We start from the raw sequence: 25,834 nt of genomic DNA, 5'->3' as shown, positions 1-25,834 counted from the left end.
CCACTTTATAATTGATATTTTAAGGTAGTTAACACAAATTAAGCTTATAACAGCATTAAAAGGCTACCTTGGGACTCCATGGTTCCCAAGTCTGACTGGGAATGGTTGCAGCTGCTCTAACCAGTTGTAAGCAGCATTAGCAGTTGTTGCACAGTTCCTTCATTATGCAGTATCATGGTTCCCAGGTAAGCTCAGGGTTTACAGAACCTTGGCTGCCTGTTCTGGTGCTGCAATGGAGATGCATCAGCAGAACTGTTGAGTGATACCACACTGTCCAATCTTCCCAGTGGATTTTATCCAGCCTCTCTTATGTAAACTCTGACAGAGTACTTTGATGTGCTTAGAGTGCTTATAATGTGCTCTGAATACTTATAACAACAGAAACAGCCAACGTTAAATATACTCCTGGTACTTTATTTCATACTATAATTAATTGTATTGCAATTACTCTCTAATATTATTGCAACCATGTCCATTATACTGTTCATGTAGAAAAGTAAGAAGATTGGCCATAGAACTCTATTCCTCAGAGAGATTTGCTTTTCAGATATGCACAATTACAGAGAACCTGTATATTCTCTGCTAAGGTTTACAAAGAAGATCTACCTCAGCTTAAAGAGCAATGCAAAGAAAAACGAAAAACTGCAGCCTCAAAAAGAAGAGAACGGGCTCCAATCAATAGTATAAGATTGCACTTTGTTCATGGGTATGTAAATCAGAATTTTGGCCTAAAAACAAACAAGAGAGATTATTTTCCTAGATTTGGACATGTAATTGGCAAAATTAATATGACACGGAGAGATTCGTGATTGAATCTCCCACTTTTCTTTTAAAGTAAAAGCAACCTCCTCCCCAGACAGCTCACCCCCATATCACTATGGTCCTGATCCAAATGCCCCTCCCCACTCCTAGACAAAGCTGTATTTTCTTTTTTAAAAAAGCACAGGAAATTCAGTCACAAATTTCCCAATGTGAAACCTAGTTTGGCCTTCAACTAAGAAATAAGAATATATAATATATAAAGAACGCATCAGAATTATGAAGTTTGTTTTCCCCCCTCTGAGGCTAGCATTTGAGCAGGGGGTTGGACTTGATGGACTTATAGGCCCCTTCCAATTCTACTATTCTATGATTCTACTAGGAAGGACTAGGGTGATGGTGAAATTAATGTTTTATTGTATTTTTAAATCTGTTATTAGCCAATATTGACTTGCTTGATAAAACTTTTTTAACAAATTAATTCAATTTATATAACTATATGTATCAGATGCATTTTCTTTTGAGATATTCTGCTACTACGTAAATCTGGAGAAAAATATTTAGGAGTTGGGAGAAAGAAGTAAAAAAAAAAAGGCCACACATCGCAACAAACATTTTTAAAGACCCTCCATAAAATAATTATAATTTATACCTCCCAAAACACAGGAAAGCACTGTCATTTTCCTCTAATTGTACTAGCTATTTTCATATTTCTTTCTGTCTCCTACAATTGTCACTAGAAAAGGAGGTTATTATCTATTTGTTTTGTTATTCTCACATATATAATTTTAAAACTAAAATGTTTAATTGAATGTACTATGTTAAGGGTATAAAACCTCAAGCTTGGCCTGGCCTGGGGAGCACTCAGCAGCCGCCTACCCTGCCTGCTGAAATTGTACACCCCCCCCCCGCTGTGTTAATAGCAGCCACCATTAATACTGTGGGTGAAGTGAGCAATTTTCGGAGCCTCCAGAAATTGCGCATTTCCCCCTCCCCCCACTGTGTTAATTAATGCACTAGAGAGAAGTGTGCAATTTCTGGAGCCTCCAGAACTCACGCAGTTTGCTCCACTGCATCAGTGCTGGCCGTAAAGGCCCCATTAATGCAATCATGGGGCCTTTACAGCTGCTACAGTATTGACACAAGGTAAAGTGCGTGATTTCTAGAGGCTTTGAAAATTGTGCACTTCCCCCTGCTGTGTTAATGGCGGCCACCATTAACACAGTGGGAGGAAGTGTACGGTTTTGTCAGCCAGGGTAAGTGGCTGCTGAATGGTTGTGGGGGCCTCGCGAGTGCTTGAGTGTGGGTCTACGGTCATGCAGATCGCGCCTGACAGGTCCTGGGGGCTGGACATGGGGGGGGGCGTCAGCCTCCCAGACCCAATCAGGCACTCATGACAATCTTACTCTTAAAGCTTAGATTACTGACAGTAAGAGACTTAAGGTAAAATATGCTAATATTTTGGCCTCACGCCTTTGGCCCCACCCACCACTGGAATGCATCCCCTGAGAACGTCTCTGAAATAGTATTTGGCCCTCAGGCTGATACAGGTTCTGCACCCCTGTCCGATGTAATGATGCATATTGTCTTAATGCCAAACTGTTTTATTAGTTACAGAGGCTATGATTGTCGGAGTAATTTATTTTACACCCAGACTGGAGAAATTGTGTACCATGTTGCAGCAGTGGGTGTAGTATACAATCGGCAGCAAAACACGCAGCGTTTTTATTTGGGTCATGATGATGACATTCTGTGTCTTGCTATTCATCCCTTAAAGGACTATGTGGCAACAGGCCAGGTAAGATTCATGTTTAGGAAAACTAGAAAGCATTTGTTGTTTTAGTGAGCTTCTAAATGAATATTTCATAAATCTGTGTCATACGAATCTGTGAAAAGCATTTGAAAGCAATCCAGCTGTAGAATACATTATTGGCATTGTTTTGATAGAAAAACAATGAATAAATATAGATTTCTTTGACTACAAGAAAGTTTATGCTTGAAGTCTGAAACATGCAGTATTTGTACTTGTAAGTAATTGCAATGATGCTCTTCTGCATATGGCAGCATCTCTTTGTGCAAGAGCTTTCCTGTTTTCTTCCACAAAGAAAAGTGTTCTATTCCCATTTAAGAGTTTTCCCATTGTGTGGCTTACATAAAAGAATGCTAAAGCAGCTGCATGCACAGAGCTTAATAAATGCATTGGTGCCCCCATGAGGACACTGGAACTACTGGATTAGAGCCAGTGGGCTATATCCAGTAGTTCCCTTCTGCAAACAGGAGTCTTTCTGTTAACTGAAGCAACTTTGATCCAGTGAAGAATTCCAGTAAGGGAAGAGCCGGGGAGGAGTTTTTGCTGATTCCCCCTGCAGTTGCTCGTGCTATCTTTTATGCTGTTTAGGAGGATCCCCCCAACCCTCTGAAGAAAATGTTCAGGGGACTGTAAGGGGATGACCTCTCCTGTTAACAGAGGCATCCACTAGAGCTCTTACACCAGGGATGGGAAACCTCCAGCTTGCTGGCCTAGTCTGGCCCATAAAGGCTCCCCATCTAGACTGCAAGGGTTGGGTTCCCTTCATGGCCCCACCCACTTCACTCCCTAAGCCCTGACTCTGGCTAGGAGGAGAAGAGGCAGGGAGAAGAGTCTCCTTGTTGTCTCCCAATGGGAGGGCAAGTAGCATGAGTGGCAGGAAGGGGAATCCACTTGTTATCTCTAACAAGGCGATTCTCCTGGGGGAGTGGCATGCTAAGTGCTGAATGTTCAAATGGCAGGAAGCCATTGGCTGCCAGTTAAGTATAATAATTTAGGACTTTAGACAAGGAGTACATCAGATAATGCCACAGGCTGGGTTCAGTTTTGGTTTTGTACTAACAAGAATGAGTAAGGGGGAAATCTTTAGATCCATTTCCATTTTTATTAAATGATCTAAATATTCTTAATAAAATATGACATCAAAATACAACCATGTAGGCTAAAACAGTAGTTCTTTAGCAATAAACAATGCATGTGATTCCCAGATCTTAATAGTTTAAAGAGACATAGTATTTGTTAAACCTTTCTTATATCCAAGATTCCAGGCTCGGTTTTTAAAGTCTTACAGGTTTAAAAGGGGGAGTTCTCTTAAGTTCCAAGTTTCTTACTCAGCTCTTAATAGGCTGTCCAACTGATAGACAGGTACATAGGCTTGGTGAGCTTCTGAGATGGTAAAGAAGCTGATGTGCCCCTAACATCAGAGCATATTTATAAACTTTCTTCAAAATTATTTAATTGTTTATTGTCCTGTACATTTGAGATCAGTCTCAACTCCTCAAAAATTCCAGTGAGATTAACAGTGCAATCTATGCTTGTCTACTCAGAAATACGTTGCACTTAATTCCATGGCACTTATTCCCAAGTAAGTGGGTATAAGATTGTGCTGTTAAACATAGAAAAGAGGCCTGAGTTGACATTTATTTTTCAGGTTAGACAAAATTGATTCTATATTCTGTCGGTGACAAAACAACTGACCTCTCAAAATTTACTACTTAAAAACTAATTCTATAAACTTTCCTAAACTCTATATATCAGGTTTCTAGTGTTTATACCCCATACAATATTTATTGACTATTAACTGATAAGCAAAAGTCTAAGTACATGTTTGACCTACAGTTTTACAACCCAACACTCTTCAGAAAAACATTGATATCAAACATTATGTTTTGCAACTCTTCATTCCTCAAATACCCCTTGAGCCCAAGTAATGGCATTAATTCAACATCCTTCCTTAGAAGTCCTTGCCAAACAGATAAGTGGAGTTATTTTGGATGTTTATTCATACAAAGAGTGGATGTATAACGTTGCAGCCCTAAAAAATATTCCTAGCTGAAATAATTTTTCAGTTAATGAAATATGCATTAGAACATTGGAAATAGAACAGAAAATATTTATTGCAGAATCTATTGGCATGTCCCTAGGGATCCCAGCAGCTATCCTTCAAACAGAGATAGGATGGCACCCAATTAATTAAGTTTTGTATATTGTTTTTAAGTGACTTAATCTTATGTAAACCACTCAGAGAGCTTTGGCTATAGGATGGTATACATAGGATATGTGTGTAAAGTAAAATTAAAATAATGAACACAAATGGAATATAAAGATAAAAAGCACATTAACATACATTAAGAACTCGTGAATGGGAAACTAGATCAGTACATATACCAGAACGAAATCTCCAGCTCTCCATTATGAAACTTGTTGGGAGTCTTCGTGCCTAGCTCTCAACTTTCTTGCAGCTAAGGCAAATTTTGCAACCAGATCAGTAATAAATCCAATCTGGAAATGATATGAGTGTTGTAATAATCTATTTTTATAGTATTGCCTTATGAAAAGGACCATCAATAATCTAGATACTGTGAAGATTGGGTCCCCCTTTCTTGAAATATGCTTAAAGATCATGCTTTCTGCTTTATTGGATGGTAGATCTGTATTTGTAATTTGAATCAGATGGAGAATAGAATTAATTACATATTGAAATACCCTTTATATGATAGGCCAATAAGCACCCCATTAGAAAAACTTTTCTTTAAATTAACAACCTGTTATGATCAGTAAATTCTTTTCTTTTCTTTTTTACTGAAAACTCTCAAATTTTTTTTACATAGAGCAGCTTTGTTTCCTTTCATTGCAAGGAAACTCTAGGAGAAAGAACTGTACTCATTAATATAATAGTTTTAGTTTAAGTTAAGATTTTGTTGAACTGGATAAAATATTTTTTAAAAAACTTTTATCTTATTTTATTATAACTTTTGTAATGAAAATTGTGTATGGAAAGTCTATAATAAAGTTGTTGTTGTTGTTGTTAATGATGATGATGGACTGAAAATGTTTGGAATTATTTAAATAAATTGAATTAAAACTTCAATTTGATTTATCAGTTGTGCCCTTTAGTAGGTCTATTTATTTCTGCTACTGTCTACACATGTAACATTCAGAATACAAACTTGTGTCTAGATTTTGAACCGTATTTTATTTAATGTATCCAAATTAAGAAAATGTTATAATCATGTGTAAAAATCCAAGAGGTAAAAATCTAAGAGGTATAACTATAATACTAAAACCTTTTATTTCTCCATAGCATCTAATAGAAAATAGATGTTATGGAGAATAAAAGGTTTTATTGTTCCTGTTATACTTCTTTAATTTTTAACATTTGTTTTTTCTCTGATGTAATTTCTTATGTAAACTAAAAAATAATTTTAAAAAACATATATTCAGATATGAAATAATGTATTCGGTCTCTTTTGTTTAAGGTTGGTCGGGATTGCTCAATCCATATTTGGGATACAGAGACAATCAAACCACTGTCAGTATTAAAGGGCTATCACCAATTTGGTGTCTGTGCTGTAGACTTTTCAGGTATTTATGATTATCTTTTTCTTTTCTTTTTTTAAAAAACTACAATCATTACAAATGTGACACAGCTTCCTTGATCCTAAGAATAGATCACTATTATATTGATACATGAACAACTGAAATGTTTTACTCTTATCTGTGAGAAAGTTTAATATGAAAAAGCTACCCTTACAATCATTATGTTGTAGAAAAGTCTTATTTAGATTGTTGCCATTACTCCTAAATGTGACTGCATTGTATTATGATGAACAATTCTGGTTTATTACACTGCACACAGTCGTGCACAGTGTAGTTAAGGACCGTCAGTAAAACGAACATTCCGCCATGTTAAATGGAGTTACCGGGGGGAGGGTCAACCTAGCAGCCGAAAATGAAAAATATTTCAGCAATCTTTCTGAAACGCAGTACTGCCAGAAAGAAATGCTGGCTTTACAAACCCTCTGCGTTTCAGGGAGATTGCTGGAATATTGAGGGCTGGATGAGAGTTTAAAGCAGAAAAAGGGGGAAGCATGTCTGTATCAAGCTGATCAGGCACACTTCCGGGTTGGCGACTTTTTTTTTGCGCACTTATAGCGCTAAAGGGGAAGCCTCCCCATGCAATCCATTAGTTGGATTGCATTCCCCTATCCAGCCCATTGATGGAATGGCCTTTCTTTTTCAAAAGACCATTCCATCAATTTTTAAGTAATTTTTTAAAATCCCCATGTTTCCCTATGGGGAATCTGATAAGCTAACGCATGCGCATCAGCATCAGATTCCCCGGAGGGAGGGGGGAGAAACAGAGAGCGCTCATCCCCGACAGGTAAGGTAAGTGGGGTGAGGGGGCTTCCCTGGAGCCGCCACTGCAGTTCGTGCAGCAGTGGGCCCAGGCGCAGCAGGGGGGAAACCGGGGGGGGGTAAGTCACGCCCCCCCCCCCCCGGTTTCACCTTGTCCATCGGCGGCAGGCCCGGGTTTCAATTGAGTGCCCGGCACCACCTGAAAGCAAGGCCGCAACAGGGTTTTTTAAACCTGGTCAATCTTTATTCTGGTTAAGATCCAGAATTTTAGAAATCTTAACTAGATTTGCGAGTGGAGAAGGAACCCATGAAATAATGACATGGATACCAGAGCTTTGTGATAAACTAGGGCCCCTTTATTAATAAGGGAAATTCACCCATCCCCTGGATCTGTGTGTGAAAGTGCAGGAATCTATTAGGTTCTTTCCTCCCGCCCCCTCTCTTAGGCTTCATTCCATTGTGAGTGTGGGGAGACCTACTGGTGTCATCCCTGCCTGGTGCCAAAGAACTCTGTGTAGATGAAACAAGGAAGCCCCAAAGGCAAACCATATCCTGCCATGAGAGCCACATAACCCTTGAGGAGCAGGTCTCAAGATTTGCCAATCATCATAAAGATCCCAGAGTGCTCACCAATCCCTATTCCATCTTCTAAATTTCCTGCACTATCCTGCTACCAAACCAATTAACCTATTTACCCCACCCTCCACTAAGATTTAATCCCAATATGGAGTAGGCAAAAAACTACACGAGATTCCAATTGGTGGCAGGTAAAATTCCTACTCAGCACCCCCTCCAAAGGGTGTGACTAGCTAATCCCATACTGATTATTAATTTATTTAATATTGTTCCCCACCTTGATCCAGAAGGAGAGGTGGGTAAGAAAATTATTATTATTATTATTATTATTATTATTATTAGAGTTAGGGTGGGAGCCAAAAAGGTAAAGAGGCCAGGCTTCTGCGGGGCCTGCCTTCGTAGGCTTGGCCCTGCCCATGCCTCATGCCATACGTGTGCCAGACCACGTGCGGCATAGATCCGGGTCCTTCCCACCCGTAAATCCACTTCCTTCTCTAGCTGTGGCAGTGGAGTGGGAAACGGGCTTTTTGTTGGTTCTTTATTTAGATCACAGATCTTGCCTCCAATTTGAGTTCTGGCTTCAGAAGTGCTATCCTAGGGAAACTTGTATAGTTGTTTGGGAGGGTTGTTTGTGTCTTAGAGTTCTCAAGTTCTCTTTTCCACAGTTTTGAACCCAACAGTGTTGTTCCTAAACAGACAGACAAAGAACTTCTCACCTGATCAGATCAACAGTTACTCGTTAGGTTTACCAGATAAGAGAACACTTTTTAAAACAAGTTTTTCTTCATGTGAATGATTGCCTTCTTTAACACGAAAAACAAAAATAATAATATTTCTATGTAACCTACTATACCCGATTTTTATTATATTGGCAGTGTCACCAGATGTAGTTGCAAATTCAGAATTGAGATTTTAAACTATCCAAAAAATGTGCAGTATAAAATAATGTTTGTATGAAGTTATTGGCTCAAGAAATTTTGATTACCCTCTCCTGTACCTCCTCATTGCCCTCTTTGACTATCTACTGTATTCACTTGCTGTGAAGAATTAACAAAAAAGTAATATTTGATGTATGAATTTCTTAAGGTTCATTAGAGTCCTGGAACCTTTTGTGTGTTTAGTATTTCAAGTAAATCAAAATCAATAAAACCTCTAAATCCCTTAAATGAAAGAATTTGATGTCTTCCATTTCATTTACTTGAAAGATACTTAGTCCCACGGATTGTTTGTACTTGGAATACAGATGGAAAACATATGCATTGCATCAGTTATAATTTGTGACATTCCTCTTCAAAATGCTCACAAATCAACATATAGGTATATAGGATTGTTAGAGGCAGTACAAGTTATTTTAGCAAGCTTTAGGAAGGCTACTGATTTTTTCTAGTGTCATTTTGTTGGGTTAAAGTTGTGTTTTGTATGGAATGATTATATTATCGTGACTGAGCATGGCAAGGGTGGGATAAAAATTAATAAAGAAATAGAAAACATTTGTGACTCTGGAAGCCTTCTTGTCCTGAAGTGCTTTCCCAGCCTGGGACCACTGGGAAGCTCAGTGGCAAAGTAGGTGAATAGGTTAGGTTTTCCTGTGCCCTTCTGACAAATCTGCCCCACCTTTTCCCCCAGAGGAACTGTAGAGGTGAAGCCCTAAAGCAAGGGTGCTTTATATAGCAGGCTTCACTGAATAATATTCAGTGTAAATATTATTACAATAATATTTGTAATATTAGCAGTCATTACATCAATCACCTTTCACGCATCCCAGTTATCTGCATGATTGTAACTCACCACGCTATCTAGCAGCAGTATATTCCTTTGGCTGCCAATTCAGAGTGTACGTAGCAACTAACAAGCCCTCATCTAAGATGCAGCTATTCATATGAGATAAAGTGTTAGCTAATCCTGCAGCACTTAGGAAACCAAACTACATACTTTTCATCACTACAAACCTTTCATCGCTACAAACCTTTCATCACTGTCATTCATAGTGAGACATAAATACAGCTTCAAATACACATTTATTAGTAGGCAATGATTGCTAGTCAATACGCTGAAAGTCTAGAGGGGTGGTTTTGGAGGGACTCTGGACAGGGGGCAGTGAATGACATGCCTAACAGACATGGAAATGGGTTGTAAAGAATAAATGTGGGCATATAAACAATATCTCTACTTCCCTTGCTCGGCTTCGTCCATTTTCTTCGGCTGCCCCTTACGCCTGGAACGCTCTTCCAGAACATTTGAGAACTACAAGTTCAATCGCAGCTTTTAAAGCTCAACTAAAAACTTTTCTTTTTCCTAAAGCTTTTAAAACTTGATGTTGTGCGGACTTTATACTGTTAGTTTTACCCTACCCTGTACCTGCTTACCCTACCCTGTGCCTGTTGGCATTCTCTTCCCCTCCTTATTGTTTTACTATGATTTTATTAGATTGTAAGCCTATGCGGCAGGGCCTTGCTATTTACTGTTTTACTCTGTACAGCACCATGTACATTGATGGTGCTATATAAATAAATAAATAATAATAATAATAATAATAATAATAATAATAATAATAATCAACATAGCTACTGCTTAGATACACAAATGAGTGAGTGTGAGGATGTGGATATGCAGGTAATTTCCATGTACATATGGTAGGTATCTTGCTGGTTAAAGATTAATTATTTATTCCTGTCATTCTTATCATATATTTCCTTTGGTAGCGGATGGCAAACGGTTAGCTTCAGTTGGAATAGATGACAATCACACTATTGTTCTTTGGGACTGGAGAAAAGGAGAGAAGCTTTCAGCAGTAAGGTAAGAGTCCAGCTTAATTATGGAATCTAGCCAAGCAGAATTCAAGTAGCAGTGGCGAGGAATAGAAGTACAAGGACTCTGGGCTGGTTTGGATGATCTCCCTGTGCACAATAGGAAGGTGGGATTATGCCTTCCCAAGCCACTGGACAACCATGTATAGATATAACTTGCATAGGGCATAGACCTGCATAGGGCAAAGATCTGATATAACTTGCATAGGGTGTAGTTCTGATATCCTACTGTCAATCCTGGAAATGACTGCAATTCAGGCTAATTGTGCGTTGGACTTTATAGGCATAGGCCTCACACCTGCATTAGGCCCTATGATGGATGTCCAGCAGACCCACAAGCAGGAAAAAAGCATCTAGTAGGTGGGGTGAGAAGGAATACTTTAGCTCACCCATTATGTATAGGGAGAAGATCAGGGAACTTTTGATCATCAAACTTGTCCTCTGAGACGTTTACATAGCAGTCCATTTAATAGCTGCCTTGTGTCTCGTCCAGACCAAAAGGCAAGTACACAAACTAAGTAAAAAACATTAATAAAATAACTGATACTAGAACTCACCATGACTAATTAACACTGTCATGGTCAGAACTTTCAGAGTACAGAAGTTATTTATTATTTACAAATTAAGGTGTAAACATGTAACTGTTATTGCAGACAAGTTTATTAGCAGGCTGATTACTATTTCACATTGCTAATTCCTTGAGATTATTGTGTATTCAGGAGCATAGCCATGTGGAGAAAGTCGAGTGTGTGAGCCAGGCCTCTTAAGGTAAAAATACAGGCTTGGATCCAGAACCTCCTGTGAATGGAAGGGCTCTGTTTCTAGATCCGCTTCATGTGTCTTCAATCACACAGATGTGTAAACACACATCTATACACATGTACACAAAATGACCTGGAACTACCAGGATTTTACCCTGAGGCAGATTGTACCTAGTACTTAAATAAAGTCAAGAACACTAACAAAGCTTAAGTATGAAGAATACCTATTTTTATTCACAGAAAGGAAAGATTGGTTAATGCACTACCCTGGCACTGGACTAGCAGACTTTTGCCCTTACATTTCCTAATAGCAATAATAGAACAAGAAAAGACAGAGAAATTATAGTTTGTCAAATACGGAGTGAGAGGATAGTGGGACAATCTTTGGAGGCCTAGACACAATGAGAAAATGTGTGTTTCAGTGGTCATGTGAAAGGCAGAATGGACAGATTTAGAGCAATATCAGGAGAGAGAGAGAGGAAGGAAGGAAGGAAGTCACAGCAGATATACTTATCTGTTTCAGAGGGGGGAGGCAAATGGCTTCATTCATGGTTGCTCACATTCACTTGGAAATTTGCAGATAACAATGGCTACCCTAGCTTCTAGTCTTTTTGGTAATAGGATGCACCATGTTACCATCAAATATCCAAAAGAAAGGCAATGGGCATGTTTGCGCAACACACCAACACGTCGTGGATGACGAGCCATGCATTGTGGGTTGTTTCCCGAACAGTCCACAGTGCATGCTTGGTATGCCTGCCATATGGTCAGGCACACTACCACAGTGCGTTGGTTGTTTCCCGCCCCCCTTCCCCTTTGTTCTTCCAGCCAGCTCTGCCTGGCATTCCAAGGGACTTGATGGCAGGACCTCCCTTGTCTGCCACCAAACCCTTATCACTACTCTGACTGCGATCCTAATAGGAGCCCCCTTTCTTATTATTTATTTTTCTTTCTTTCTTTTTTTTTTTGCACAAAAGTGGGGCTAGGAAATAAGTGTCTTTGCATTTTCCCAGCAAATGGCCCTTTTAGTTATTTTTAAAGTTATTATTATTATTATTATTATTATTATTATTATTATTATTCACAGTTATGCACTTCCGCAGCTGCAAGTATCCAAAAATATAGAGGCTTGCTTTGGCTACACCCTTGTACCTCAAACATAGAAGGGAATACTCAAGGCTACACTATTAGCAAGGCTGTTTGATGGTCTTGCACAGCTGAAGGATGAGGAAATGGAGTATAAATCACCCCTCTAGCATTACTAATGCATTACCCTGAATCTTGGGGGTCCTCTGCTAGGAATCCCCACTTGCCTGAGTCCCCTGCACCTGTTTTTAAGGTGCCTAACATGCCACCCCATTTTAATTTATTTATTTATTACATTTATATACTGCCCCACAGCCGGAGCTCTCTTTTTTCTCTTAAGATCACTGGAACCGCTTCTATTTTGACAGGTGTCCAACTAGAAACAGTTACTTAATTTGGGGTAGTGAAATAGTGTGGTATGCACATCTATATGAAAAAGGTGTGCAGGGAACTCGAGGAGGGGGTGCACTAGAAGGAGGAGGTCCTCACAGTTTGGGGTGGTAGTTTACATTCCTTGGGTCTTTAGCTAATTAGATGAAGGTCAACGAAGAACTGAGGGAATAGGCAGGGAGTTTCCCGAATCGAAGCTCCACCCAAAGCGCATAGCCCATATGCGTAATGCACAGGGACCATGAAGAAGAAATATTTCACTATTTGACCTTTCTATTACAGTTGCAGAAAATAAAAATAGAATCTGAGGTCACCGTTTTGAAAATTAAATAGGTTTCTTCTTTTATTCCCAACACATGGATCCATCACTAAACATTTGGGAACATTTTAACTTCACTATGTCAGTGTGGACAGTTCTTAAAGATGTTTTTTCTTAACTGTCTTGCCAGGAAGAAAGTTTTTCCCCATATCAAAATGAAAATATTTTGTATCTTGTTTTAGGGGAAGCAAAGACAAGATCTTTGTTGTTAAGATTAACCCCTTCATGCCTGATAAACTCATTACAGCTGGAATTAAACACATAAAATTCTGGCGAAGAGCAGGTAAGAAAAATAATTTAAGGCGTTACCATATTATTTCAAAAAGTTACTTTCATTTCTGTGCACAATGTGAACAAAGTAACCCATTGTCCCAGCACTGTTATTCCAATGCTTGACCCTACAGACAAGAGGCAGTTATAAAGAATAGAAAAACTCTGCAATTATATGCTCATTGACATAGAAATAAGTCTCAGTGAGCTCAATGGGATTACTTCTGTATAGAACTGTATAAAATTTAATATCTCATTCTTGTCTTTTTTGATATAGATACTAACACTGTAATTCTAGATTTCCTCAGAACTAAACCCCTCTGATTTCTATGGACCTTACTTTTCTGTAAATGTGCCAAAGATTGCAATCTAAGCCTAAATCCATTTACAGATGTATGCTTTTTCTCTCAGCTATGTATTTATGGTAAATCATATAGGTAGCTTGTCCTGAGATTTCTGGATAGAGGAAATTACAAATTTAATAAATAACAGTAGCAATTAAAATGAATATTAGGTTTGATTTTAAAATTGTACTATACGACCTTTTAGAAAATCATGTTTAAATTTATGTGTAAAAATGAATTTTTATTTTAATTTAAGGAGGTGGACTGATTGGGAAAAAGGGTTATGTGGGTCCAATGGGGAAGATCGATACAATGATGTGTGCAGTTTACGGCTGGACAGAAGAGATGGCATTCTCTGGAACTTGCACTGGGGATGTGTGTATATGGAGAGATCTGTTCCTCATAAAAACTGTAAAAGCACACGATGGCCCAGTATTCAGTATGCATGCATTAGAAAAAGTGAGTGACTTATATTGAATATGAATATAATAATGCTTCTTTCAAGATCTAAAGAGCTGCTTTAGGTGTGCCTTGGAGTTTTGGCAAGCCCAGTGAGGTTTCTGGCTCCCCCCCCCCCTAAACCTCCATCAACTGGTAGGGTCAAACACACCTAACAGCACTGGGGGGGGGGGAGAATTATAAAACTTTTGTGCCAGTTTTCCACACCTCCATGTTCCAGGTAGTCTTCAACTATGATGAGGCATGAATTGCTATGTTGTGTTTCAGAGGGCTTCCTTCTTAATTTAGTGAAAAATCCATGTTTTTACTCTTAGAGCTTTGGGGATCAATTCTACCTTATTGGAATGACTGGAACAACTGAAAAAACCATGCATATAATGTGCTAGGGGAACCTCCCCCAACCTGGTGCCCACCAGATGTGTTTGATCATAGCTCCCATAATTTCTAGCAAACATAGCCTTTGGCCAATCCAAAACATCTGGAGGGTGCCAGGTTGTATTAGGGATCAAAGTCACCCTGCCAAATAGTGTTTAAAGTTATTTGTTCCTTGTCATGTCTATAGATGATTAGCCCAGAACCTGTTCAATCCATTTCATGTGAGAAAGGAGAGCAGAGGATTAAAAAGCAGCATTTGATTTATTTTCAGAATACACAAATGCAATTTCCTTAATACTATGAATGGTATAAGGAGTATTGTTTGTGGGGATTCAGTTTTGGGGATTTGAATAGAATTTGTGAGACATTTTAAGTAGAAGGCACCACTAAAATGTTACTCCCATTAATCTGAATTTTCATCTTGACCCTATTCATATTTACTCATGTGAATTCAATGTTGGTTTGCATATTTACATTCAGTGTAGTTAGTGAATATAGCTTTATGATTGTTCTCCAAGATTGCAGAAATGGGACAAAAGATGAGCAAGGTTAATATATTTAAATTAAGTATGAATGGTGTCTGTATAATAGGTTTACTGTTCATTTTCGTATATTTTTCAGGGATTTGTAACTGGAGGCAAAGATGGAATTGTGGCACTTTGGGATGACACCTTTGAACGGTGTCTCAAAACTTATGCCATCAAAAGAGCTGCCTTGGCCCCTGGCTCCAAAGGTAATTTGAAGATTTATCTAGTTTATTTGTGGAACATCAGACCTCTTTCATTTCAATTTGGATAGTAATAATATGATTCAGCAGTAGCCTTCTTGAACAGTATCAGAAAAAGCAGGGGAAGGAGCCACCAGATCAGTTCTTCCCAAGTGGTCCAGAGCTTCTCATGTTACCCTATTAGCGTGCTATATATATGCTCCAATGCAGCAAGTGTGGATGGGCCATAATGAAGTTCGGAGACAGCATGTGACTAAAAGATTAGCACAGGGATGGGCAGCATCTGGGGGCCATGGGGCCACATTGCCCCCCTTGAACTTACCAGGGGCCATACTCCACCCCCCACTGAAATTTCCACTGACTTTGCAACTCTAGCAGCAGCAAAAAAAACCTACAATTTCTCAAGCAAACACAGTGTGCGGGGAGCATGAGCATGATTATGATTTCAAACAAGGTGCACGCTCCCCATGTGCCTCGTTTGGTTGTAACATTTCTGCTTTTTGGGTGCTGCTATGGCGGTGGCAAATTCAGTAGCACTCAGGTGTGCACAGGGCGGGGGGAGAACGGTCATGGCCCATGTGTTGCACACCCCTGGATTAGAAGACCCTCTTCACTCTAACATATTTAGGTTATTTACTACCTTAGCCCTTCATATGTTCCCATTTTCTGAAGTGTGTTGCCTGAACATTTTATACCAATGTGACGAAGAAAGACAAAAAATATGCTTTCCTGTATTGGGCTGTGAGATCATACATTTTAGGGGGGAAATTGAGAGGAAATTATTCTGTTACTTTCAAGTATTGAACCTTTATACATAAATCATGTAAATTGCCATTTGTTAATTGTTTAGACTGCTACGCCAAATGTTCATAATTTCTTTATGGATCTTTTCATGAGGTCAAAAGAAAAATCAGCTCAGAACAGTTTGTCTAATCCAAAATAAGTCTCATTGGCTGTGTTTGCATGACACAACAACCCACCCTGTGAAATAAGCCATGCAGTGTCAGTTGGCATCTGAACAACCCATGGTGAGCTCGACAGACGTTTGGGCTCACCCCTCCTTCCCTTCAATCCTCCAGCTGGCTCCGCCTGTCTTGTCTGCCACCACGCCCCTCATTCTCACTCCAGTCACAACCCCAGCCACAGTCAGAGCATTTTAAAAAACCAAAAACCTTCTCTTTTATTTGGGGCTGAAATATTTTGCATTTTCTGGCCCCAAGGACTGTGTGCAAATGCCCTCCTTTTTATTATTTTCTTCTATTGGGTCTCCCCACCTGTCAGGTGCTCAACATTACCCACTTAGCAAAGTGATCCCCAGGATTTAAAAGGTTGCCCTGATCCTTGGGGTGTCCCCCTCACACTCTACCCTTTCCTGAGTTGTCAGCAACACTTTTTCATAGAAAAGTGTGCCACACCCTGCTTTTGCAGTCCCAGTTTCAGTAAAACCCAGGCAAGTGGGGATTTGAAGTAGGGCACCCCCAGGATTCAGGGCAACCTTTTGAAGGTTGTCACACAGAGGAGGGCCAGGATCTCTTCTCAATCATCCCATAGTGCAGGACATGGAATAATGGGCTGAAGTTACAGGAAGGCAGATTCTGTCTGGACATCAGGAAAAACTTCCTGATTGTTATAGCAGTATGACAATGGAACCAGTTATCTAGGGAGGTTGTGGGCTCTCCCACACTAGAGGCATTTAAGAAGCAGCTGGACAACCATCTGTCAGGTATGCTTTAGGGTGGATTCTTGCATTAAGCAGGGGGTTGGACTCGATGGCCTTATAGGCCTCTTCCAACTCTACTATTCTATGATTCTATGAATCCTATGAATCCCCATGCTAAGGAGGCAATCTACACACCATTTCCCCATCTGTCAACTGTCAAAGGTTACCAAACTAGCCTGTATACAGTCTAGTCTTGCCTGTTACCTTGTATGTTTGACATAACAATTCTCCAGGCAAGGCAAGCCTGCATATTTTTGATAGTCGGAGTTGCACATTTCCACAATTCCAAAAACCCGATTTAAAAATATAATCAAAGGGGGGCATTTGCATTCCCTGGGCCCATAATAATGTGTGTGTGTGGGGGGGGGGGGAAATTCAGCCTCATTTTGCACAAATAAAAGAACATTTTTTAAAGGTTCCAATTGTGACCAGGGTCACGATCGGAGGAGAGACAAGGGAAGGGCTTGATGGGAGCCAGGGGAGCCAGTGACAGCCCCTGTACGTGTTGTTTGGGCACAGTCACTGGCACAGGGCACTGGAAAGCATGGTGGATCAGACCAAGCGTCCATCTAGTCCAGCAATCTGTTCGCACAGTGGCCAACCTGCTGTTGACCAGGAACCCACAAGTAGGACACAAGTGCAACAGCACACTCCCAGCCAAGTTCCCCAGGAAGTGGTGTACATAAACACACATAGGGGTTTCTGCCGCTCTTGTTGAGTGGTTCACTGCCCAAGTTTGGATGACATGGCAACCCATTGTGGGTACAACGATCCCAAGAACAGGCCATAAGTTGTTGGGGTGGCTTGGTTCCCATGCACAAGCCACTCTGTGAGAATCAATTTGGATTTAGATGACACAACCCATATTGGTTTGTCACCCATGATGGGTTGTTGTGCAAACCCAGTCACTAAATTCAATGGGACCTATTCCCAGATAAGTATGATTGGGATGCCATAACAGGAGCCATGGATATAAAAGAGAAATTGTAATGTCTGATCTTTTTATTATGTTAGGATTGTGTCAGACATTAAACAAGAGAATAGTAAGCTTGTTTAGTCAATAATAATGACAATGATAATGATGATGCTTTACATAAAAATTGTCTTCCTCCAAAACTGAATTCTTATATTATCCACCCTCACCTTTCCCATTCAGGTCTCCTTTTAGAAGATAACCCTTCTATACGTGCCATATCATTAGGACATGGTCATATTTTAGTGGGCACAAAGAACGGTGAAATATTAGAAGTCGACAAAAGTGGACCAATAACTTTGCTGGTTCAGGTAAATGTAAATATTAACAATGTGCTTCTCATTTTTAGGTTTTGAAATATTTTTTAAAAAAGCTTCACCCTCAATGGTGTACAACCCCAGTGCATTAGGAAAAATATGATAAATGGCTATATTATGTGGAACAAACATACCTTTAAACAACACCCACCACTTCTTTCCCTTTCTTCTTCCTCCTACCTTCAGCATCTGATAAATGTACTGATCAGCAATTCAGACGCAAAATCAATCAGCTGTCTTGCTTTTTCCTCTCATGTATCACCTTAATAAAATAATAAAATAAAATGATAAAGAGTATCAAAACTATGCTGAAGACTGGAAGGAGTGGTTGCGGGGGAGGGTCAAACTTCATGGGTGGGGTGGGGGGAGAGGAAGCGGAAGTTTTGTTGCACAAACAGAAGTCCATTCACATGACACTGGTTATCAGTCACAATCATTTCCAGTGTCGCTGAAAAGGTTGTCTATTTCGTTTTATGTTTAAATATCAGTTATTCTCTGTTTGTAATATAGCAAATTAAATTGAATTAATTTTATTTTACAGGGTCATATGGAAGGAGAAGTTTGGGGTTTAGCTACCCATCCTCATTTACCTATTTGTGCCACTGTAAGTGATGATAAAACCTTAAGAATATGGGATCTGTCTCCAAGCCATTGCATGTTAGCTGTTCGAAAACTGAAGAAGGGTAAGGCTTTCCCCCATCAAATATTATAAATATTTTGCCATTTACTTAGATTCTAATGGAGTTAAGTAGATATTTGTTAGTTTGTCAAGCCTTGGAACAGTAGAAAATAAAAAAAGACTTACATTTTGTAATACAGGGTACTCAAATTGAGATGCAGGGTATATGAGAAGTTTGCCTTTCAAGAAGGGTTGAGGAGTTGAGTAGAATCCAGATTGAAATAACTTGCTGCTTTGCTCAAGTTCTTCAATGATATAGCAAGCAATAAATACTTCAATAGGATAAACTTAGAAAGAAAGAAATGCATTTATTTGCTGCATTTGAGGGCCTTACTGCTCATTCTGCTGAATAGGGGCCTTGACTTCTGCCCCAAAGTCCTTCCCTGTTGACACTACTGGTTGCAGTGTCCTGTGCAGAGGAGATAAGAGCACCAGAAACCATGGCTAAACCAACTTGCTTGAGAATGAAGAGCCTCGTTGTGACCTGAGTAAGCAAAGGGCACACTGTGCGGGGGGATGGGAATGGAGGCTGTTGCTCCCTCACCTCACATCTTCTTGAAGGAAGTGGACAAAAAGAAGTACTATTTCACACATATAGTTAACTCATGGAATTCATTCATTGCCAGAGGTTATGGTAGTGGTAACCCAGTTGGCTTTAATAGGGGATTAGATAAAAACTTCACCGGAACCTCTATGTTCAAAGACAGTGTACTTCTGAGTAGTGAATTCTGGGAACATATACTGGGAGAGGGCTGTTGGCCACAAGCCCTGCTTGTAAACTTCTTGGATGCATCTGGCTAGTCATTGATGGAAATAGAATGCTGGACTAGATGGACTTTCAGTCAGATACACTGGATTTTTCTTATAAAGAGAAAAGACATTACGAAAGGAGGACCAGGAAACACTACCTCTTGCCATGGACCAAAAATTACAAGACAACTGTAGTGAGAAAAACAATATAAGCTGTGAGCCAGGACATGGTGCACTTATGGACTTGTTAGGTAGCATTAGCAAGACAATATTCTCTCACTATCAGCAATTCATCTGCAGTATAGAAGTAATAATACTGCCTTATAAAGTTGTTATAAGATTACTGGGATGTAAGTGAAGCACTTTGAATGCTTGAAAGTGCAGCTTAATAATACTTAGCATTTATTATTACTTACCAGTAAAATCTTTGGCTGCAGGCTTTCTGGTCAGAATTAAAATTTGTCTCTTTGTATTTGCCAGGAGGAAGATGTTGCTGTTTTTCTCCTGATGGGAAGGCATTGGCAGTAGGCCTCAATGATGGAAGTTTCTTAATGGTAAATTCAGACACTCTGGAGGATCTTGTTTCTTTTCATCATAGGAAGGATGTTATTTCAGAGATACGATTTGCTCCTGGTAAGTGGTCAACATTGTAGAATGCCGCCACTACTGAGCTTTGGCTCTTCCACAGCAATTGCACTGCTACAGATGATTTTTAAAAATTGCTAATAATATGAACTCAAAAACCTAAGAAAAGATTTCTGCAAAGTGTTACTGGTGAGGAAAAGAAACAAAGCCACTTAATTGCACACAAAAATTAATTTTTTCCATATGTTAACAGTACAATCTCCTCAAAAGAAGGTGCCATTGAGTTCATTGGTGCTTACTCCAAGATAACTGGATATAGGATTGGAGCCTAATTGTGGTACATTGACTGAAATGTTTTTGGGTGGGTGGGTGGGTGTCTTTTCCTCCTTTTTCTAAAGAACACTGAAGTGGTATAATTAAGGGGAGAGGCCATAGCTCAGTGTGATAGAGCACCTACTTGGCATGCAAAACGTCCCAGGTTCAATCCGTGGTTTCTCCAGGTAGGGCAGTCAGTGTCAACAATACTAGGCTAGATGGACCAATGCTCTGACTCAGTATAGGGTAGCTTCCTATGTTCCAATATCTATGAACATGTATACTCACCATTAACTTCGATGTATATTTACAGAAAATCAGTTTAAATGTTTAAAGGAAAATAATTCCAGTAAAAATGTCAGGGTGTCTTGAGACCTCTGTGAGGGAATTGTGGTTGTGCAATATCACAAACAAACTCTGACCTTATACCCCACAAAAATGGAATTAGCACAAGAAATTAGCAAAGCATAGAACATGTGCCTTTTCAGAAAATCAGGTTTACTTTTTCATAGTATACGGAGAATACTGGGAAAGTATCCATCTCCTCATCATTGCATTTTAGGTGCTGGCAAATACTTAGCTGTAGCATCATATGACACTTTCGTTGATATCTACAATGTAATGAGCAGTAAGCGGGTTGGAATCTGCAAGGGAGCCTCCAGTTATATAACACATATGGATTGGGACATAAGAGGTAAGAAATATAACTGCTGCAAAATGTTTGTTTTTCTGTAGCTTAAAAAGTATATACCATGCATGTGAATATTTAGAAAAAATGCAATTTTCCTGCTTCATTTCCATATGGTGATGATAAATACCATCTAAATGTCCATAGCAAGTGAAATATTTATTATTTATTTATTACATTTATAAACTACCTTTTTTTCCTCTTGCAAGGAACACAAGGCAGCTCACATGGTCCTCTTTCTCTCCATTTTATCCTCACAACAATTCTGTGAGGTAGGTTGTCTCTTAGTCATCCTGTGAGCTCCATGTCCAAGTGGGGACCAGAACCAAGAACTCCCAATTTACAGTTCAACACTCTCACCACTATATCATACTGGCTCTCAATATTTTAAATATTGTCTTGACAAAAAGGCCTTCAATAAGATTTTCTAATGGGTGTATACTTTTTCTCCAAGGCAAACTTTTACAAGTCAACACTGGTGCTAAGGAACAATTATTTTTTGAAGCTCCTCGAGGGAAGAAACAGCTCATTCCCAGTATAGAGGTAAGTTGATAATTCCCTATTTAGTTCAGCTACAAATATATATATATATATATATATTAATATTATTTGTTTTTTTATCTTTTGCATCATTTGGAAGACATTTGTTTTTGAACAATGACATTGCAGGAAAAAAGATGTATACTACTTGCCTCACAATGGAAGTTCATCTTTTGACTATAATCCAGCACAAAATGGGGTCTTAAAAACACTGTTTTTAGAAGGCATTTCTCAGTTAAAATGAATTAGAATCAGATAATTTGAGCCCACAACTTAAGTAGAATTTGATAGGTCATGTCTTAAATTTTAAATGTTTTTAAATAAGTGATAATGAAGAATTGTAACTCATCTATATGCAATATTTAAGAAAAAATTGTGGGATTTTCATTAAACAACCTTTTCAATGAAGGACAAAGGGTTAGCCTATAAAAAGAAAAAGTAGAATTTTCCTTTTCAAGTTCAAAATTTAAACTGAACTATGTAAGTATTAGGGAAGTTTTACAGGATCAATCCCCTTCTGGACAGATCTGAGGTCCTCCTAGATATCATTAAGGATAGAGTTTCATCTGTGATGCCAGTCTTTCCCCCTACAAAACCTGGAATTCCTTTTTAGTACTAAAGAATTTTCTCTCCATACTTAACAAACAGATCCTGATTATAAACTCTGGTGGCAATATTTCTTCCCAGCAACCTAACATTCCTACTTAATGTTATGGTTTGCAGTCTTAGGATCAGACCATCAGAAACAAAAACAAAAAAATTAGCAGTGAACAAGATTGAAGAGAACAGCATAGAATTGCATAGTGAGCATTGCTGTGTTGCACTTTCAGGGAGACTAAGAAACTCACCTCTATGAATTCAGTTCAAATGCTACAAGTATGATTTACACTAATCACCAGCAAGACACAAGAAGTCAAGGTATATCCAGGGAATCTTTAAGATTTCCTTATAAAAGTCCCTTCCCAAAATTTGTCAAATGAATGGATACCAAGAATAGAAACATCTTAAGGCTGCAATCCTATGTACACTTACCTGGGAGTAAGATCCACTGAACATACTTCCATGAAAAGTGCATAAGATTATGCTGTAAGTAGTGCACATTCTTTCTCCCTGCAATTTACCTCAGGACAGTAAAGCAAACCATGTAAGCAATAAGTTTTTCAGTCTTGGCTATGGCGGCAGAATCATTTATGAATAGTTAACAATGGCAAATTCCTAATTGTATTTACAGTGTTCATGTGCTGGATCTCAGCTTTTAATTATTCAAAGTAACTGTTACAACACAAAGTATAAAAATAAATTTCTGTAAGGTACTACAGAATTGAAAGGTATCGTGCATACAAAGAGCAGTGTTGTAGCAGAGATGAAAATATCAATAACACTGAAATTAAGTGTCAAATGTACAAAGGTAAGACAAATGTCTCTTCTGTTATATTTGAACCACAGTAAAAAAAATGTGACTGAAATGAACTTCTACAAATACAGGGCAGTGATAACATATCCTGATAAAAATGCTCATATACTCCTCCTTCAAACTGAAAGCAGTTTGTTTGCAATTGTTACAGACAACATGTAATTATTTTGGTGGGAGGCATGAATAGTCTGTGTCTCTAGGATTATGGTGTTTATTCTGAGATCAGATGTATAACTATGGATAAGTATCCTGTCTCAAACAGGCTATTTTTGTAGGCAGAAAGGATTTCTTGGACATCCTGGACAAGTGTTCTAGGCTCCTGCTGTGAAGGAATCTGGCCAATAATTGGGGAAGTCACAGATGTAACTGCTTCATGCCTCACCAGTGATAGCACAGTCTTGGCAACAGGAGATGATTTTGGATTTGTAAAGCTTTTCCGATACCCTGCCAAAGTAAGTAATTATGTAGTGGTTGTATAATAAGTCTTTGAAATGTTAGATAACAAAGTCCTACTGTTTTCATATTTGCAAATAAACCATTTTACACTTTCTTACACAATCCCCCATTCACATACAGACAGCCTCATTCAGACAACCATAAAATTCTTAAGAATACATCTCTTCACATAGAATCATAGAATAGTGGAGTTGGGAGGGCCTATAAGGCCATCGAGTCCAACCCCCTGCTCAATTTAACTTGCATTATATTGAATTTGTATAATCTAGGGCAATATTGTGTACTCAAAATACAGAAGGCAAGCCATACCATTAATCCATCTAGTCCAGTATTGTCTACGCTGACTGAAAATGGCTCTCCAGGATTTCTTTCCCAACCCAATCTGGAGATGTCAGGGACTGAACCACGACCATTTGCATCTAAAGCAGTAGTTCCCAAACTTTTTCAGGTAACCACCTACTTGGTTTCACAAACTCATGCCCAGTGCCCCCTACCCTACACTATAAAAATCATTATTCAGAATAGCGGTTTTCAACGACCCACTAAGGAAGATGATAACAATAAAATTCAAAACAGTAACAAGTAATTGAATATTTATTTAAAATCTGAAGCACCCCACCGCAGGCTTGCCGAGGGAAGGAAGGAAAAGAGAGCGAATGCCTCTGTTTTGCAGCCAGGGCGCACCAAGCAGGGTATGTCACTTCATTAGCGTTTTGGTGCTTTTGAAACATTTCAATTCACCATTAAAAGGACTCTTCTTAAACGGTGTTAATACATGTGTGGATTCTTCCCCTATATTGCTTGGGACCAAACTACTTTCTCCCATAAAAATGCCCCTGGGTTTTAAGACCTTCTGGAGAGGCGCTTCTCAGAAAAGACCACCTTGAGTGCCCACCTGCTGCCCCTTTGCCTCTTAGCGACCCCCTGCCGCCCCCTTGCCTCTTAACACCCCCCTATGCAATCCCACCGCCCCCAAGGGGGCGGTACTGCCCACTTTGGGAACCACTGATCTAAAGCATGTGCTCTACACTGAGCTACATTCCTTCCCCCTTTATAGGCAGTGGCTCTAATGCCAAGCAACATTCTTTGCTAGCCCAATTACCAGGAATCCTTTTAACTGGAGATTGAACTGAAACCATCTGCATTTGAATCATGTGCTTTACTGTTGAGTTCCAGCCTCCCACAACATAAACCTGCAGTTGACCAACACTGAGACAGTGTTGCCTCATCTGTGTTCTACAACATCCTTTCACACCAACAGTGCTCTACGACTTCTGTACCAATAGTTTATTTATTTATTTATTTTTTAAAAAACTTTAAATCCAGAGGCCATATTTGTGTTGAGCAGGTGAGGGAGGCAAGACGAGCATGGGGTCTTACATTGATGTCATCAGTTGTTTAGGTCTCATGTCTTAAGAAAGGCCATGGGAAAATAAGAGAGGGAAGATTTCTTCCTGTAGACCCACCTCCAGCATATTTAAGGACAGTCAAGTCCAGGCAAAAGGGAATAGCATCAGATAATGGCAATCTCTTTCTCAAATCACCTTCCTCCCTGATTTGGTTTACCAGCATTCAGGCTGGATTCTGACACTCTGGGATTGATGCCCTTGTCCCTGCCTTGGATTGCCAAACAAAATCTGTGTTGTGTTTTACTTTTTATGAAAAGCCTTTGTTTTCACCCCAGCAATCTGTGAGAGCTTAATTTGTTCAGTGGGGATAAATTGACAAACCATTATTTTCCTGAAAATCTGCATGTTCTGGACTTTAATATGACATCTTTTTTGTGTTTGGCCATGGTAAGTACGCTAACATTATCCAGCCCTGATTTTGACTTTACAAATAGATCTTTTGAAGCCTCAAAAAAAAGAAAAAAAGAAAACAAAAAGAATAGGAAAAAAACTGAATAATGTTCCTTTTCTTAGATACTTATGTGTATTTTATTTTGAATGAAAATTATAAATTCATTGTATTTTTCATACTTAGGGAAAATATGGGAAATTTAAGAGGTACGTGGCTCACAGTACACATGTAACAAATGTTCGTTGGACTCATGATGACAGTTTGTTAGTCAGTGTTGGAGGTGGAGACACGTCTTTAATGCTGTGGACCCATGAGATGGAGGGTCATCGAGAAAGTAGGCAGTGTGACAGTGAAGAATCTGATCTCGATTCTGAGGAAGATGGGGGTAAGTAACCATGATTAAGATACACCAATTTTAGAAAACCATTAACTTTTTCTGGTGAAACTTCCATGGTCTAAATCAATTTGAAAACATCATTCCCCCCACCCCAAATTCATTATTTTAACAGTATTAGTTTAGTGTTTTAAATGCATTTTTAAAAATCATCAGTAAATATT

General features: G+C 39.1%; 1 protein-coding gene across 2 annotated transcripts in view; it reads left to right on the top strand.

Moving 5' to 3' along the window:
* EML5 (EMAP like 5) overlaps positions 1-25,834 on the top strand; it is a 129,826-nt gene that overhangs the window by 67,485 nt on the left and 36,507 nt on the right. For both annotated transcript variants that reach the window (XM_063117954.1, XM_063117953.1), the window contains exons 13-26: positions 588-706; positions 2,371-2,557; positions 6,046-6,151; positions 10,204-10,297; positions 13,047-13,147; positions 13,735-13,937; positions 14,934-15,045; positions 17,916-18,043; positions 18,591-18,732; positions 19,959-20,111; positions 20,941-21,072; positions 21,521-21,609; positions 23,296-23,472; positions 25,460-25,661. In XM_063117954.1, coding sequence (XP_062974024.1) covers positions 588-706; positions 2,371-2,557; positions 6,046-6,151; positions 10,204-10,297; positions 13,047-13,147; positions 13,735-13,937; positions 14,934-15,045; positions 17,916-18,043; positions 18,591-18,732; positions 19,959-20,111; positions 20,941-21,072; positions 21,521-21,609; positions 23,296-23,472; positions 25,460-25,661 — 1,945 coding nt within the window. The remainder of the gene's footprint in view (positions 1-587; positions 707-2,370; positions 2,558-6,045; positions 6,152-10,203; positions 10,298-13,046; positions 13,148-13,734; positions 13,938-14,933; positions 15,046-17,915; positions 18,044-18,590; positions 18,733-19,958; positions 20,112-20,940; positions 21,073-21,520; positions 21,610-23,295; positions 23,473-25,459; positions 25,662-25,834) is intronic.

This window comes from Elgaria multicarinata, chromosome 2 (genome assembly GCF_023053635.1).
Source record: "Elgaria multicarinata webbii isolate HBS135686 ecotype San Diego chromosome 2, rElgMul1.1.pri, whole genome shotgun sequence".
Taxonomy (NCBI): Eukaryota; Metazoa; Chordata; class Lepidosauria; order Squamata; family Anguidae; genus Elgaria; species Elgaria multicarinata.
This window is presented reverse-complemented; position numbering and strand designations above follow the sequence as displayed.